This window comes from Muscardinus avellanarius (genome assembly GCF_963383645.1).
Source record: "Muscardinus avellanarius genome assembly, chromosome: 1".
Lineage (NCBI taxonomy): Eukaryota > Metazoa > Chordata > Mammalia > Rodentia > Gliridae > Muscardinus > Muscardinus avellanarius.
The window spans coordinates 222,551,182-222,570,195 of NC_137786.1; the positions used below are offsets into that span (position 1 = coordinate 222,551,182).

At 33.2% G+C, this 19,014-nt stretch overlaps 2 protein-coding genes across 2 annotated transcripts; one reads left to right on the forward strand and one right to left on the reverse strand.

Annotated features, from left to right (window-relative positions):
• Positions 1-1,153: 1,153 nt before the first annotated feature.
• On the forward strand, positions 1,154-2,086 carry LOC308265590 (olfactory receptor 5W2-like; the record flags this gene model as incomplete). Its single annotated transcript, XM_080699379.1, has 1 exon — positions 1,154-2,086. One exon carries the CDS (start codon positions 1,154-1,156, stop codon positions 2,084-2,086), a length of 933 nt encoding a protein of 310 aa, XP_080555505.1.
• An 8,357-nt stretch (positions 2,087-10,443) lies between these two features.
• On the reverse strand, positions 10,444-11,385 carry LOC308265420 (olfactory receptor 10AG1-like; the record flags this gene model as incomplete). The annotated part of the gene is made up of 1 exon (XM_080699117.1): positions 10,444-11,385. One exon carries the CDS (start codon positions 11,383-11,385, stop codon positions 10,444-10,446), a length of 942 nt encoding a protein of 313 aa, XP_080555243.1.
• Positions 11,386-19,014: the final 7,629 nt, after the last annotated feature.

The following is a 19,014-nucleotide window of genomic DNA, read 5'->3' on the forward strand; positions in this document are numbered from 1 at the left end:
ATACATTATATATGCATAAATATACACCACAGAGAAAGAAGCCTATTCATTTCTGAACTATTTCTTATTTCTAATACTGTTTTAAAAATTTAAACATAAATGTCGATTTAAAATATAATGTAATGCAAAATGTAGGCGTTAAATTGTGATGCTTGAACGTCCCTTTTTTTGTGGGTGTGTGTGGTGCTAGAGATGGAACCCAGAGGCTTCCTAACTGCTGGCTACACTCCCAGAACTGTTTTCTATTTTATTTGGAAACAGGGTCTCACTAAGTTGCTGATAGCCTAACTAAGTAGCTGAGGCTGGCTTTGAACCTATGCCATCCTCCTGTCTCAGCCTCCCAAGTGCTAGGATTACAAGCATGCACCACCATGCCCAGCTCCTTCTATGTCCTTTTAACATTTCTCTTTGAACAATGAGGAGATGCATTTTGTTTAAGATTTCTCTTAAAATATATTAAAGCCACATCCCATTTTTTGTTATGATAAATGTGATAAAATCATAAGCCATTTTTGAAAAAAATAATGCTTCATTTATATCTCATCAAATACTACCACATAGATGAGGCAGTATTGTGTATTAATATTCATTATTATAATCAGTGATATGCTTATGGCTTGATATTTTAAAGAAATCATGATATTTCTGGAACATCATAAATCTAGACATCCTTTTATCTATGAAAATATTATAAGATCAATCACCTTGTCTTATATCTGTAAGTCAAACTTTTATAATATCTCTAAGACATTATCTTACAATCTCCTAGTGTAAGAAAATGTCTCTAAGACTCGTACTTATTCCACATTATTTTGTAGATGTACTGAGATTTCAATTGAAAAACATATTTTCTAATGAAAAGAGATACTATTCAGAGAAATTAAAGAAGTTGCAGGGAGTAGGAAGCCACATAGCTTATGAATGGCACTGGAATTTGAGTCAAGATTTCTCACTTGCTTTCTCAAAGTTTAGAAATCATTATTGTCAAACAGACACAATCAATCTTTAAAGACTGACAGGATTAAGTGTTCTTCTGAAAATAAAAACTAAAATTAGGGAAATAGTTGCATACACATTATTAATGTAAAGAATTAAACATAAATCTATCACTTCTTGATGATTTTTCCAAACATTTAGGGGAGAACAAAGAAGAATGAGTGGAAGAAATTGTTCCTCATTGACTGAATTTATTTTCATGGGAATTACCAATAACCCGGAAATGAAGGTGCCCCTATTTAATGTGCTTCTGTTTGTTTACCTCACTAATCTTCTGGCAAACCTTGGAATGATCATTTTAGTTAGAGTGGATTCCCAGCTTCACACACCAATGTACTTTTTCCTCAGCCACCTTTCCTTCTGTGACCTCTGCTATTCCACAGCAATTGGACCCAAGATGCTGGTGGACCTCTTAGCTGAGGACAAATCAATCCCTTTCTTTGGCTGTGCTCTGCAGTTCTTGACATTTTGTATTTTTGCAGATTCTGAGTGTCTACTTTTGGCGGTGATGGCCTTCGACAGGTACAAGGCCATCAGCAACCCCTTGCTCTATGCAGTGGACATGTCCAGCAGGGTGTGTTCTATGCTCATGGCTGGGGTTTACCTGGTGGGGCTAGCAGATGCTTTGATACATACAACATTAACTTTCCGTTTATGTTTCTGTGGGTCTAATGAGATTAATCATTTTTTCTGTGATGTCCCTCCTCTCCTATTAATATCTTGTTCAGATACACAGACCAATGAGTTAGTGATATTCACCATTTTTGGATTCATTGAACTAAGTACCATTTCAGGAGTTCTTGTCTCTTACTGTTATATAATCACATCAGTCTTAAAAATCCACTCTGCTGAAGGGAGGCTCAAAGCTTTCTCTACCTGCACCTCCCACTTAACTGCAGTTGCAGTTTTCCAGGGAACCATGCTCTTCATGTATTTCCGGCCAAGTTCTTCTTACTCTCTGGATCAAGATAAAATGACCTCCCTGTTTTACACCCTTGTGATTCCCATGCTGAACCCTCTGATCTATAGCCTTCGGAACAAGGATGTGAAAAACTCCCTGAAAAAACTGAGAAATAAAAGGTGGATTTAAGTAATTATATCATTCATACAGACACGTGTACACAGTGGGCTTTTTAATATATTGCGTGATACCCAAGAAACAAAGTTCTTTTATATAGATTAGTTTACTAATCTGAGCACTTGTAATAAAGACTATCATAAAAAGTTGCAGATATCCAAACATATCTTGCTTATTTGTCTTGATTTAAAGTGTAGTAATCTGTATCTAAGAATTTTTTTCTGAAACATATTGCCAACATGTTATTTGTTATTTCATTCATTCATTCAAAAATTAGTTCATCTTTCTTTAAAAAATTCAGGAGCTATAACCATAGCCAAATATTTGAATTTGGTGTGCAAGAGAAGTCTTCCTAAAATGGATAGGTTCAATTTAATATATATATATATATATATATATATATAATAAGTCTTTATAAGTATATATACAGTAAGTATATATACAACAAGTATGTATACAATAAGTCTTTAAAGACTGACACGATTAAGTGTTTTTCTGGAAATAAAAACTAAAATTAGGGAAATAGTATATATATATATATATATATATATATATATATATATATATATGAGAGAAAAAGAGAAAACTATTTTAGGGTGTAGCAAATAGAGAAGTATTATGGGGTGAAGATTCAAGACAATTGGAAAGTAAAGAAGTCCAGGGAGAGGTTGAGTTATAAAAGCAATTGAAATCATCCAATGAGGCATTTTTGTGTAATGAGACTATCAAGTATCAATCCCTCCATCACCTCCTCCAGAACAGTTTTCTTTCTTTCTCCATTCTCAGCTCTGCTTAATTTTTCTCCTCTATAATCCACATTCATATTCTCAAAGAATTATGTCATGTCAATCTTTTTCTTACATCAGTATGAAAAATAGAAGATGGTAAGCACTTTTTTTTTTTTTTTTTTTTTACTGGAGGGCTAAGTATCCCATCCCTGTTATCCAACACCCTTACCTCATCTCTGGGACACAAAATAGGAAAACAAAATAAATAAATAAAAATACCAAATAACAGAATTGTAGTGAATGCTTATTAGATGTTGGAAAAAGAAAAAAAAAAACTGATGATATGTGCCTAGCATGTGTGTCTAGAATGTACTACACACACACACACACACACACACACACACACACACACGCACACACATACACATAAAATTCCTTTTATGAAAGTAAATGAGACCCAGGCATGGTGGCACATCTCTATAATACTAGTATTTGGGAGACTGAGACAGGAGGGTCACAGTTTTGAGAACAGTTTCAACAAGTAGTGAGATTCATGCACAGCTTTAAGAAAAGAAATAAAATCAAGTATCCCAGGTGCCTCTGAGTTCAATCCCCAGTAACACACACACACACACACACACACACACACACACACACACACACACACACACAGTAAATGAAACTGTTGTAGATACTAAAGCACTAAATCTACAAAGACTTGTATATTAATTATCTGAGAAGTGAAGAGCACTTGTCTGTATATTCTTGCAATTTTTCTTTTCATTGTTCCTTGCTTTAGCTTTATGATGCTCAAGTCCTGAGTCAGTTTTCTGAGAAAACATGGTCTATCTATCTATCTATCCATCTAATCTTTCTATCTATCTATATGTGAAAGACCATGGAAAACACAGAGACACCCTTCATCATGCATCACAATTATAAATGCTAAAGATGTTGGGTGTTTCAGGTTTTTGGGTGTTTTGCCTCTGTGAGAAAAGAATTGAGCATAAAAGTAAAATAAATGCAAGGAGATCCTCTGCTTTCAAGGTGACATGTAGTACACTGTGACATGTTAGAAGAAGCCATCCCGGTGGAAAAATATCTATGAAAAAGTCTTGTGTGTTTGTTTGTTTGTTTGTTTGTTTATTGGTGGTACTGGGGGTGGAACCCAGAGGATTTCTACCTCTGGGCTGTACTCTTAGACCCATTTTATATTTTATTTGGAAACAGGGTTTCACTAAGTTGCTGAGAGCCTCACTAAGTAGCTGAGGCTGGCTTCGAACCTGTGCGATCCTCCTGTCTCAGCCTCCCAAGCACTGGGATTACAAGCGTGTGCCACCACGCCCAGCCTAAAAGTCTTTTTTTTTTTTAAAAAAAAAAGGCTTTATGTCTTTCTACCTCTATCTTATTTTCTCAACTGACTCTCCTATTCTTTTGAAGTTGTGACTTATAAGGACTATTATCATTTATTTCCCCATATTTTGAAATTATGGTGTATGAAGCTGTAGCCTGGAAGAGATTATAAATTCATAGAACAGAGCTTTTGGGAATGGGTTTACTGCCCTTATGAGACATGACTAGAGCACTCTCCTCTCCATCTTGAGGACAGTAATATCAGGCTTTCTATAAAAAATACAGTGGGCATTCAACAGACACAGAATCTCTCAGTGCCCTCATTTTGTGTTTTCAGATTTCAGAGTTGTGAGAAATATGTTTATGTTCTTCCTAAGCCAACCAGTCTGTGACATTCTGTTCTAGCACTTCAATATACGATAAAGAACAACACAGCGAAAAATACTGAATTATATTAAATTATTCTAAAAGTGGGATAGAAGTAACTGCAAATGATTTGGAGGATTTAAATTGTCCTCCAGTAACCCATCTCTTCCTCACATGTTTAATTTTAGTATAGAATCTAATGATTGGTGAGGCTTCATATCAGCTGCTTTTATTAGATATAATAAAAGAACTAAAGAAAAGGAAAATTAAAGCCATATACAAGGATGTTTCAAAATACAATGAATTGACTTATTATAATTTACTCTCCCTGATCTTATAAGGTGGAAAAATTGTTAATTATATTTGGAATTATATTTTAGGAAATTCATGTCTCAAATATAAACTTATTCAGATGGTTATGACTCTTCTGTCTTGATATTCTTTAGACCACAGTATAAAAAACTGTGCTCTGTCCTAGACTGTTTTCTTCAGTTCTCTTTATTTTCTTCTCTACTACATCTATCCATGCCACACCCTCATTACATGCCAACCAATGGCTGACAATAAATATCCACATTTTATAGTACCAGTGATTGTGTACAGTGGTTAGTACTATTGTTGAGTTTATGTATCTTGACTAATTCTTTATCTTTGCTCTTTAAATCCTTTAAATAATGACAATAACAGGGAAAACCTATGCATATGTATAACACGAGCCACTTGAATATTCTTTTACATCAAAACTAGACTTAATCTAGGTTATTTGCAGTGTTCTTTCCAGGTACCACATTCTCTGTGTGTGAATTACAATTCTATTGTCATGTAAACCTACCACCAGTAATGGATTTGTAAAAGATGAATTGACTATATGTTGTACATAGAAATCTTGAAAATAGAATGAGAATTGATATTTCAAATCATAAAACAAAATGGCAGAATCTGCTAAAGATATATATATATATATATATATATGAATGCCCTGTGACTCAAAACTTTCATTCTTACCACTCTATTAAAGAGTAATGAGCAGAATGTCCCATGACAAACACACATTTATAAATATATATGTACACACACACACATATATATATATATATATATATATATATATATAGTTGAATTATATGTAGTAGAACACAGTTTAGAACAAGTCATATTTTTGTTACCTCATTTTATAAATAGTCAACATGTTTTTTCTTGACACATTACGTAGTTAGATTTTAGAGTTTATGGCCATGTACTGTCTCAGACTTGCTCAGATTTGCCTTTGTATAGTATAAATAAAAGTAGATTAACATATATTACCAATTCAGAATTTTGAGTTCCAAGAATTTTATGGACCAACTTTTGCTTTAGATAATATACCTAACATTGTGATATGTTTTTACATTGGAATGCTACACATAACTGTGAATAAATTACATACTTTCATATTAGCTACATGAAGAAATCTCTAAAACATAAAATTAAAGAAGCCAAGAAAAAAATACAGTGTAAAAAAATATAGGTTTTGCTACCATATACATCAAAATCATACACAGTTGCCTAGCATATTGGCTGCCAATTCATGATAGATGCAAAGACTAAAAAATTAAAAGCAATAGTTAGGCATGGTGGCACACCTGTAATCTTGGTACTTATGAGGCTGAGACAGAAGGAAGGTAGGCTCAAAGCCAGATTTATAAACTTAATATGGCTCTTGATAACCCAGAGAGAAACTTTTTCCAAATAAAAAATAAAATAGGGCTGAGTGTGTGGCTTGAAGGTAGAATGTCTCTGGGACCTACCTCAAGAAGTAAAAATATTAAAAAATATAAAGCTACCATAAGATCCAGAAATTCTATTATTTAATATATATTAAAATAAAATAAAATAAGGCCAGGCGTGGTGGCGCACGCTTGTAATCTCCGTGCTTGGGAGGCAGAGACAGGAGGATCGTGCAGGTTCGAAGCCAGCTGAGTTGGTTTAAGAGAGCCTGTTTCCAAAAAGATTATATATATATATATATATATATATATATATATATATATATGATAGGATGATAGGTCTGGTAATGTAGCCCAAAGGTAGAAGGTTTTCTAGGAACCCCAGTACCACCAAAAAAAAGAAAAGAAAAGAAAAGAAAAGAAAAGAAAAGAAAAGAAATCTATAAAAAGTCATTTGCACTTCCGTGTTTGTTGCTGTACTATTCACAACAACTAATAATAGAAACAACCTAAGCTTCCATCACCTGGTGGGTAGATAACCAAAATGTGGTATATATACACTATAGAATGTTTTGCAGCCACATAAAGAATGGAATCCTGTTTTTTTATGACAACATAGGTAAGACTGAAGATCATTTTTATTAGTGAAATAAGCCAGAAACAAACAAAAAAATGTATCATGATCTTACTCACATGTGAAATGTAAAAATGTTTATCCATTAAAAATCGATATGAGAACTCTGGTTATTAGAGGCTAGGGAGGATAGGCGATTGGGAGGAATGAGAAAAAGCTTATTAGTGGGTCTAACTTGTACTTACATATGAGAAAGAATTCTGTCATGCTATTTCACAGTAGAGTGAATACAGCTTACCATGATATGCTGTACCTTTAAAAAACGTAGAGAAGAGGATTTTGAAATTATTCATCATAAAGAAATGATAGGTGTTTTAGGAGATGGATATGCTTAGATTGATTTAAACAATACATAATTTAAACATGCCATGATAAACTATTACTATGTAGAATTTTATTTATGTATCAGTTAAAACAAATAAGAAACAAAAGTAGTCATAAATATATCGTTTTGGGTTCTATATAATGAAAAGATCTCTTCAGCTTGCTTATATTGCCAGACATGTTGTCTTCTATGACCATCTGCCCAATCCCTCCTCCCTAAACACTTTATAAGCACCATTCTGCCCTCTGCTTCTGACTTTGCATTTTTAGACTTCACATGTGTAAAATTAAGTTGTATTTTTTTCTGTTTCTAATTTATATCACCTAACATAAAATTTATATGTTATTCCATATTGCCACAAATAATATATAACATAATTTATTTCTCTTTAATGATAAGCAGTGTACCATCGTTTAAAACCGTGTTTTCATTTATTCATTCAGTTGCCGACAGGCATTTAGGTTTATTCCATATTCTGGCTATTGTAAATTATGATGAAATTAACATGTCAATGAAGATATCTCTTCAAAATACTGAATTTACTTCCTTTGGATGTATAACTAATGGAGTGAATGTTGAATGATAGGCTTTTATTTTCTTGAAGAATCTCATGATTTTTTTACAATGGCTGTACTAACTTATATTTACACTAGATGTGTTCAAAGATTTTATTTTCTTCACGCTTTGTATCTTTTGTTTTTAATACTATAATTCTATGTGGAGTGGAGTGATCTCAGATTATGCTTTTAGTTTAATTTTCCCTAATAATTAATGACATTGGCTAATTTTCACATACCTGTGGCCATTTTTATTTCTGGAGGAATATCTACTCATGGGAATTTTTTGATGATCAGTTGAAAAGGAAGAGAAAATGGTGGCCTAATATACACAGTTCTGTGTTACACTAAGGAAATATCATTAAGCAAGACTTCTTCAGGAAAGTAGTCACTTTCTGAGACAACCCTTAAGGAGACTCATGAGGAAATACCAACAGAGGAGGCTAAACTCTGAGCAGCATATTTTTTGTTTTTTCCATTTAACTTGGAAGAAAAAAATGGCCAGAGATATGATTATATACCCATTCATGAGCTAAAGTAGATGGTTTGGCTGAATAGAGAATTCAATGGAGCAGAGTTGAAAACTGGTCACAATGAGGTCTCTGGAATATATAACTTGAATAAACATCCTTTAATAGTCAATGAAGTGAAGATACTTATGTATTATACAAATGTGTAACAAATAGTAACCTCAGCAGAGGAGTTTTTTTAAAAACAAATAAATTGGGTAGGCCATTCTGTGGCTACCAGCCTGCCTCATTTCCCAGCTACTGCTACCTTTTTTTAATGGGCTATAATCTGGTTAGAGCCACTTATGAATGTCTAATCTATCCAGGGTAGAGATTAATGCTGAATTCTCAATATGTCCTAATCCCCTGGGGTGGTCGAGCCCTCTACTTAGTGGCGAATTGATTATATTAGACCTATTCATATTTACAGTAATGTATTTTTACTAAACTATACATCTTCCAAAACTCTCTTCTTTTAACCTACTTTTATTGTATACCATGGGGAGACATCTGTAAGTATAAAAAAAATTTCTAAATTCCTGTCTCATCCCATTTTACATATAATGACTTCATTCCAATTTCTGCCTGGAAGTTTTTCCAAGATTATTTTGCTTAATTATTCTCTGCTTACCATTAATTTAAATTAGTGTTAGTAGTTTCTAACAGTTGTACTCTCTGAGATTCTTGGTGATTTATTCATGATTCACTTTGATTTCAGTCCACAAGGTAGACTTGCTTTCTTAAGTATGCCATTTAAGTTGCTAAAGTAACAATACACTTTCCTTTCCACCTGGAGTTAGCCATTGCTACATAAATATGCTAATAACTGACTTCATTCACTTACAAACAAAAGTTTTTAAGAGCAAGTGTAATCTTGACAATATTCTTCTTTTATCATGAGTTCTGGTGATAGATCATTGCTTCTCAGAAGTCTGTTGCCTTTATATACAAAGAGCTTATTCAATAAAAATGAAATACGCCAGACATGGTGGCACAGGCTTGTAATCCCCACACTTGGGAGGCTGAGACAGGAGTATGGCACAGGTTCAAAGCCAGCCTCAGCTACTTAGTGAGACTCTCAGCAACTTAGTGAGACCCTGTTTCCAAATAAAATATAAAATAGGTCTGGGAGTATACCCCAGAGGTAGAAAAGCCCCTGGGTTCCACCCCTAGTACCACCAAAAAAAAAAAAGAAGGATGAAATATTGAAAATAAATAAATTTACAGGTATCAATAAGCATATGGTACAAGCACCTATTACCATTTTCCTTTTCCTCAATGAATATATACTTTGCTTTTACTTAAATACACTTTGCTTTTATTTATTACATAAATAATACAAGTAAATAATGATGATTTATACTTTTTCAGTGAAATAAAAAAAACAAGGTATGACATTCTGTGATAGTTATAATGAACATTAATGATCACATTTTAATTCATAATATCCAGTATGTACCTGTTTGTACCATAAATTTTTGTGTGAAATATTTGTGTTTCTATAGCAGATATACTTTTTAAAACACATGTACTCTAACTATATTGCATATTTAATCTCCCCAGAAAATATTCTCTAAAAGTATTTTTAACTATCCCATGATTTTACTTTATCCAAGGTCTCCCTATTACAATCCAATATTATTTATTGTATAAATATTGCTTATCACATAGAACTATTTAATTTTACCTATACACCCATGATTCACTGCTCTTGATATATCAACATCAATTTTAAAACCACATACTTTGAAATAAGGTCCTTTTCTTAAGATGTAGTTTCTCTGAATAGTCATTAAACCAAAATGTGTATTTATGTATTTCAATTAATGTCATTTGTTTATCTGCTTTTAAAAATGTCACAAATCTATGGAAATATATGTCATGATTTACAATAGTGACATAATAGTCTATATTGTAACTGACTCAATTTTATCATGCCAATCAAAAGTGTTTTTGAGAATAGGCTTTCACATAAAATATAAACTTACAAGGGAAATGATATATCATTTGCATCAGTAATCTCTAATATGATTTTACACATAAATATTTCTGAACATTACAAATAAAATTTAAAGAAAGCATTGTGGAGACAGTTAAAACATGGAGCTACAGATATATATCTCTTGAGATTTTATTACAGATACATTCAAAAGTAAGTACTACAAATATAATTAGGTATTATTCAATTAAGCTATTTACATAATAATTTTCTCAATGCCATAATTACATCCTTATTCCTTAGACTGTATATCATTGGATTAAACATGGGAGTCATAATAGTATAGAAAAGAGAAAGCACTTTGTCAGTTTCTGCTGAATGACTATTCTTGGGTCTTAAATATGTAATAATGGCTGAGCCAAAGAATATCACCACAACCGTAAGATGAGATGAGCAGGTAGAAAAAGCTTTGACCCGACTTGTAGCAGATGGCAGCTTAAAGACTGTAGAGATGATTTTGCCGTAGGAGATAAGTATTAACAGAAATGGCATGGTGACAAACAACACGGCAACTATATAGACAAGTATCTCATTCATGAAGGTTTCTCCACAGGCCAGCTTAAGTACTGGGGGAATGTCACAGAAGAAGTGGTTGATCTGGTTTGAACCACAAAATGACAGAGAGAATATCTGGAATGTCTGCCCTACCTGGATTGGAATTCCAATGATCCAGGAGCCAACCACTAGCTGGATGCAGACCTTGTGGTTCATGAGCAGAGGATACTGCAGAGGGTTGCAAATGGCCAGGTAGCGGTCATAGGCCATCACTGCCAGAAGGAAACACTCCGTGCCTCCCAGTATAAGAATCCAGCACATTTGTGTAGCACAGGCAACTAATGAGATAGTTCTTCTCTGAGTCCCAAGATTCATGAGCATTCTGGGGAGAGTAACTGATACGTAACATATTTCCAAAAAGGAAAAATTGCCAAGGAAAAAATACATGGGGGTCTGGAGAGCAGGATCTACTTTCGTTATCAGTAATATGGTGCCGTTGCCCAATAGGATAATAATATAGATGACAAAGAACAATCCACAAAGAAACCACTGGAGCTGGGGAACATCAGAAAATCCCAAAAGAACAAATTCCATCAATACTGTTAGATTTTCTTCTGGTGGTTTTACTTGATTTTTCATCTACGGAAAGAGTCAATTCAACACACTTGTCACTTCACTTTTGAGAATAAATGCTTGTTCTCTAAATGTGTTAGATAACAGATTAGTTTTCAAGATCATTGCAAATCTTTCCAATGTAAAAAACATTATTATTTATATATTTAACAATTTTCAACTTTAGATCTTATGGATTATCAGTGCTTACATTATTTTAATTTTTTTGGTATCATTTCAGCATGTCTCCAATCAAAAGCCCAGGATAAACTCAATTATGCCCTACTCAGTTTGGACACTGTAGCCGTTCACAATTACAAAGATAAGTCCATAAGTTTGCCATTATACATATTATGTTAATATTATATATTATGCTATATTATTTATTATATATATATTATCTCAGTTTTAATTAATTTCTCTCCTTGAAATTCCTATTGTCCTTCTCTGAATTTCCTATACTATGCTTCATTAATATAAGTACTAAATCATATACTGATTTCCTCATATTTTTGAAAGTAGAACATAAGATTTTGTACACGCTAGGCAAGCACACTAAAACTGACCAATACACCATTTTATACCCAGTGCTCATTTAAAAAAATAATTTTCACTGACAAAAAACACAAAAATTGTACATACCAATGGGGTACCATGCTATTTTTGATGCACGTGTGCACTGTAAAATACTTAAATAATGTTAAACATATTTATTTTCTGAAATATTAATATCTCTTTATAATGGAAACTTTCAAGACCCTTTCTTCTAGGCTTTGGAACTTTATACTACATTCAACTCCGCATTTCTTCCTATCCCTTGATTTCAATCTTTATTGTGTAATCGATAACAATTAACAGTTTAAAATAATTAGAATATTTTATTGACAGAGAGGAACAAACTAGTATATTTTGGTACAATATTAAATATGAAGTATAAAGGGGGTTTATTCAGTAGAACAGCCTGGGAACATGAGTCCAGGTAGAAGCCTAAAAAGAAGTATGTCGAGGAAGGTATGGGCTTCTGTGTGCTTGTGTGGGGACAAGCAAAAGAAAGCTGTTAGCCACAACTTAAACTCTGTGCAGTAGTTTCACTCTCACACTCTGTGTTGTTACTCAAAAAACAGTTCTTCAGACATCCATATTTAACCTTGGCTTTCTTTAGAAATAAAGGCGAGACCCATGAATGATTAATGATTTCATCATTTGCACATAGGTTTGTGATTACAAGTAAACACAAATTATTTTTATTGGATTAGAGTTAAAATCTAAACTCCATGACTTTTTATCTATGTAAATATAAAAATAGCTTGTAAGATACCTTATTTGTGAAAATCAAATGAGACTTTATTGGTGAAACATCACAAATAAATTTTATAGTATTTATTATAATTCTATAATTACAAACATATAGACTGTGTATGATATGTCAATAAGTCATTAGCTTTCAGAGTTACAGCACTTTGCTTAGTAAAATCTTATTTAATATAATTTTTGAGTTACTTTGTTGCCAATTTTTTTTATTATTTCTTTTCTTCAGGGCCATAACTATGAGATGTTTGAGTGAGACTCCTTTGGTAATATATTTAAGATATTATTACTCTTTCTTAGGGGTAATTTAATTCTTGGACAATCCTAACAGTGACTGCCTCCTACGGTATCTCTTTGCTCCTCAGTTTTCTCAGCCTTGCTTACCATTTCTTGGCTGTGAGACTGAATTCTGCCAAAAATGATTGACATTGAGTTACAGATTCACTTGTGTAACATGTAAATTACATAATCTCTCTATGCCATACTTCAATCCATTAAAAAATAGGGTAACAATTGTACTTGGATTACTAAGTAAATTAATGATCTTAAAATATTTAAAACAACTTGAAGAAGTCGTGACATTTATTTAAGTCTGCATAAATGTTAGTTATACTTGTTAGTAAAATCTGTTTTGGTTTATTCATTGTTTTAGGGAACAGAAACAGCTATTATTGAAATTACTTTTTGTTCATATAAGATACATATTGTGGGACCAGAGTGAGATTTTGAGGTATTGGAGGGGCCATCTAAAACTATGAAGTTTCTAGTTTTAATATTAAATATCCATGAATTCTCCACTATATTTTTATTTATACTATCACCTCTAACCTGTGGTCTATTACTAACAGTACAAATCACTGTTCAGTCCACTGTGTTAAAATTTGGACTAATCACTTTGTATGACTTTTATTTCATTACACATAAAACATAATCTACCATATTTTAAATATTTAAATATATTATGAATCAAAGTAAGACATCAGTATTAATAGTTCATATTTACCTTTTTAGATGGGTTAATGCTAATTTCTTCTCGCTGTAGTAGGCATAAGTATTTTGATATTTAAATTGCTTTAAGTGAGCTTATTTATATCACAGAGAGTCAATCTACTTTTAAGATAGTCTGTTCTTTATAAAATAAAGTGCTCTTTAAATAAAAATAATCTGTCTACACCAGGGACCTCTTTCCCTTACATATTTAAACTTCTAATTAAGAGCAGCTCTTGGACATCTGTTGATTTGCATTACTTAATTTTGCCCAGGCAAATCTCACCTTTCCCATAATATAGTATCTTCAGGATCCTCAGGGAATATAGTGTACAGTGTATTTTACTTTTTAACATAAATAGAATGCTGAAGTATATTATTTGTGACCATCCCAAAGTGATAACTATTTATTACCTTGTCCATTATAAAGGCTCCATATAGATCCTCTGCTCCTATTAGCCTGGGCACTTTTGTTTTTCTTTTTTCCTTTGTCCTCTATAGTGGATTCCCTGATCCATATTAAGAAGCTGGCCCATGTTATGATTGTAATAAATCATTACATTTAACTTCACTTAGGATAAAATGGGAATCTGAGTTAAGTCCAGCTGGGATAATGGGAGTGATACCAGGGAAGACTATATCAACCAGCCTTCAATTCTGTGGATAACAACTCTATTACTTACATAGTTGTAAGGATCTCCTCTCCTTGAAGCCGAATTTTTCCTGTTAGTAATGTAATATTGGTTTAAAATTATTCATAAAACAGTGACTTCTGATGATTGTGGTTATCAATAGAAAATAGCTTCATAAAATGAATTCCTATAATACTGAGAAAGGGAATAGCAATTTAGAAACTTAATTGTAAAGTTCAAGAGCCATTATTTAGAGATCTATTTTGGTGAGTGAGGAGCAGAATGAAGCCTCATATGATAGCCAGATGTGGTAGAGCACAGAGTGTATTAAGATGTCACTGGCGCGGGGCGTGGTGGCGCACGCTTGTAATCCCCACGCTTGGGAGGCAGAGACAGGAGGATCGTGCAGGTTCGAAGCCAGCTGCGCGCGCTGGCTTAGGAGACCCTGCTTCCAAATAAAAATGTAAAAATAGGTCTGGGAGTGTAGCCCGGAGGTAGAAGGGCTTCCAGGAACTCCAGTACCACACCACACACACACACAAAAAAAAAAAAAAAAAAAAAAAGATGCCACTAGCTAGCAGTGTATGTTGGTGTGCGCTTGTGATCCCAGTATTTGGGGTTGAGACAGGAGGATCTGGGTTTGCGGCCAACCTCAGTTACTTAATGAGGCCCTCTGAAACACAGTGAGACCCTGTTTCTAAATAAAGAATAAAAAAAAGTCAGCTTGGAGGTGTAGCTTGGAGGTAGAATTCTCAGCAACACACACACACACACACACACACACACACACACACACACACACGAAAAAAAAAAGATGCCACTGGCAATGATCTACTGTATGTACACATCAAAGTGGTAGCTAAGCTGAAAAAGTCCTCAAGGCTCAAAATAAGTACACTGTAGTGTTGTCAAAGGCAGAGAGATGTGATAATTTCAAATATTTGGTAGCTTTTGAGAAAACAGTTTTTACTAATAGGTCATACTAAAGCAGGAAATTATTAAATGATAGCAGTGCAAATATTTTACAAATTCAAATAATGAAATTATGCTTCTCTTATAATTTTTGAACAAGGAAAGCTAACCTAAGTATGACTCACAATTTAGAAAAAAGACAAAAATCTTAAACAGAAAATATTCAGAACAAAATAATGCTACATGGTAAACAAGTCCCAAAATAAAGACAAATATGATTGATATAATGAGAAAATAATTCAAGTGCTATTTGCCATTCAAAAAAGTTGTTTTGTTGCTTTGTATTGTGCTTTGTTTTTCACTTCTGGGGATATGCATGGATAGAAACCTGGCATGCCTAATAAATAACATGTTGTATTTACTCTTTTAATAAATTAATGTATCATATATACATATTAATTTATGCAGTAGGTTCATCATTATACTTGCAAAAGACCACACTGTTAAACAGCATGTATTACACCTGACTTGGCTTTAATTTTATATTGTTGAGTATTATATTTTCTTCCACAGATCTCAGATTATGCCTGTAATAAGTTTAAATTTATATCCTATTTTTATTGCTAGTTCCAGGAGTACTGTTTTGCAAAAATCCAGTATGTATTTAGTTAGAAATATATTTTAATTTTTTTATTATTTAAATTCTATATTTTTAAAGGATGTCCGTTCATGGCAAGGAAGACAGGTTAGTAGGATCATTAGTTTTGAATCATTTATTTGTTAATTATTACCATTTTGTATAACAATTCATATTCTTATTTTGTTCTGGGCAAAAATAGAAGCATAACAATAAAAATGACAAAATGTGATATTGCTTTTTTATCACAAACATAGTAGTTCATTAAAGAAAATATAAAAACAGAGGGAAAGAAGATACATATATTTACAAGCAGGTCTCTTTCTCTCTCTCTCTCTCTCTCTCTCTCTCTCTCTCTCTCTCTCTCTCTCTCTCCCCTCTCTTTGTTGTTGTTGTTGGTACTGAGGATTGAACCAAAAGGCATTCTACCTCTGAGCTATATTCCCAGCTCTTTTTTTTTTTTTTTTTTTTCATTTGAAACAGAGTCTCACTAAGGGCCTTGCTAAGCTGCTGAGGATGAACTCTAACCTCTGATCCTTCTGTCTCAGTCTCTCAAGTACTGGGATTACAGACCTGTGCCACCAAACCCAGTTTATACACTTACCTTTAAACTTCTCTGAAAAGTACAGTTTAATCATTGTTCATTTTGCTTCAAATGCATAATTCATGTTGAATATTACTGTTTGTCCATTTGATCACTCTCTGATTTTGCCCTTTTTGAAATGATCACAATCACTTTTTTTCTAATTTGGTAAATATTTGTAACTGTGAATCATACTAAAATAAATGTTCTTTAACAGAACCCCTGGCAGGTATGTACATAAATTTGTTCTTGGTAAAGACCTAGACAGGTGGAAAGAATATGTAGCTCACGGTGTGGTGTTTGTTGACATGGTATAGTATCTTATGAGCCATCACAGAATGGGAGTCAGCATTGTTTCACATCTTTATTTTTTTCTGAATATTTTTTGATGTTTTTAATTCTGTTTATATGTGGAACATATTGAAAATGGTATACATTTAGACTCTGGTTGGTGCCCTCTCTCCCCCTCCCTGTTGCCTTTCCCCCTCCCAACAGTGAGTATTCAGGTTAACCATGCTATACTCAACTGTATTTCTGATTCATTTATCTATGAAAAAAATAATTATTGCCGGGCGTGGTGGCGCACGTTTGTAATCCCCATGCTTGGGAGGTGGAGAAAGGAGGATCGCACAGTTCAAAGCCAGCCGCACTGGCTTAAAAGGCCCTGTTTCCAAATAAAAGTACAAAATAGGTCTGGGAGTGTAGCCTTGAAGTAGAAGGGTTTCCAGGAACTCCAGTACCACCACCACCACAATAATAATAATAATAATAATAATAATAATAATTAATAATAATAATAATAAATAGTAATAACAATAATAATTGCTGCCAGGCATTATGTTTCAAAACCTTACAATATCCTATAATACAACATATGTTTGATAAATGTAATTTGACCTCTTGGGTGGTTCATAAAGAATGACAATATGGTATATATTGCATTCAGAAACTCTACCCATTCCATCTATACTTAAGTATCTTACTACACACCATTTGTCATTCTCATTTTAATTATATATTTGAGATGAATCCTGTGAAAATCAAAACTGGGAAGTCTAAAATGTTAATTAAAAGTATTGGACAATTGTCCAAAAGGCCAAAACATATTAGATACTTTGGATACATACCATGTAATAAACTATGTCTCATTTTGAGTAATAAGATAGTATATTGTCTGATACATGCCATATATCAGATGTATTTCATAATATATCAGCTATCTGTGTTATTTATTTTTATATAATAATGCTTATGTTACATCATAGTCAAAGACATTAAAGTATTTTACAAGTACAATGAATAAATCCATGAATCTATTATGGATTAAAATATAAGGTCATAAAAATTTATAATTTATGACACCAAAATTGTTTGTCATTCAGTGGTAGTTACTGCTGTGTTTAGGACAATTTATTCCTGTGTTCTCTGAATCTAACCCAATAATTTCTCATAAAGCTGAGATTGTGTTTAATATTTCTTTATTTAGGCCCACATAATGTAGCAGCACTTGGATGCATGAAATAATTTTGAATTAGGATTTTGGATTATATTTAATGTGTAGACACAGCTGATTTATTCCTGATCTAGAAAAGTTCTAGCTTTATTTCTGGGAATGCCTAGCTACCTCATCTAAAAAGGAGTAAATCTCCCTCATTAAAAAAGGAGTAAATCTCCCTCATTAAAAAATGAGTAAAAACTTAAGTGGATCTTTGTAAATTCTAAATAAACTCTCGTGGTCTCTAGTCAGATTTGTTATTGGTGTTTGACAATTGTCCTAATGTGTTTAATAACCTGGCTTAGTTACATGAACAAAGAGTTAGTCTCTAATTTTTTTTATTCTCTGAGCCTTCCAGAGGCCCAGATTCCCTGAATAATCATTCTTATATCCATCAAGAATGCAGAATAGAAAGCCAGGCGTGGTAGCGCACGCTTGTAATCCCTGCGCTTGAGAGTCAGAGACAGGAGAATCGCGCAGGTTCAAAGCCAGCCGCGCTGGCTTAAGAGACCCTGTTTCCAAATTAAAAAAAAAAATATGTCTGGGAGTGTAACCCGGAGGTAGAAGTGTTTCCAAAACAAAATAAAAATAAAAAGAATGCAGAATAGAAAGGCTAAATGAGTGACATGTTCATATATTGCCTCTACCATTATCTACCATTGAGATGTTTGGCTATAGTGCACCAATAAAAAAATGCAGAATAATTTCTCTTATACATGGAATCTAGAAAAAAATAGAAAACAAAATAATCTTTAGACAATTGAAGAGAGTGACAGAATAGTGGAAGATGATTGGGGGGATGAAACTAAAGGACTGATGAGAGAAACAATTTAAGCTATGCTGTGCTCATGTATGGAGGTATTGCTACGAATCCATTTGTTGTGAAAGGAAAGAGCTGGATAGCAGTGTGGGATCTGAGAGATAACACACTAAGACCTGCGTACATGTCTCATTGTATCAATTTGAACCTCAATGAGATGTACAATTACAGTGCCCCAATAAAAGCGTGTAAAAAATTCGGCCTTATATGTAGGAACAACAAATGCTTGGAATTTTCTGATGCTGCCTGTATCTCAGATCTCAGGTGCTTACTCATTTGTTT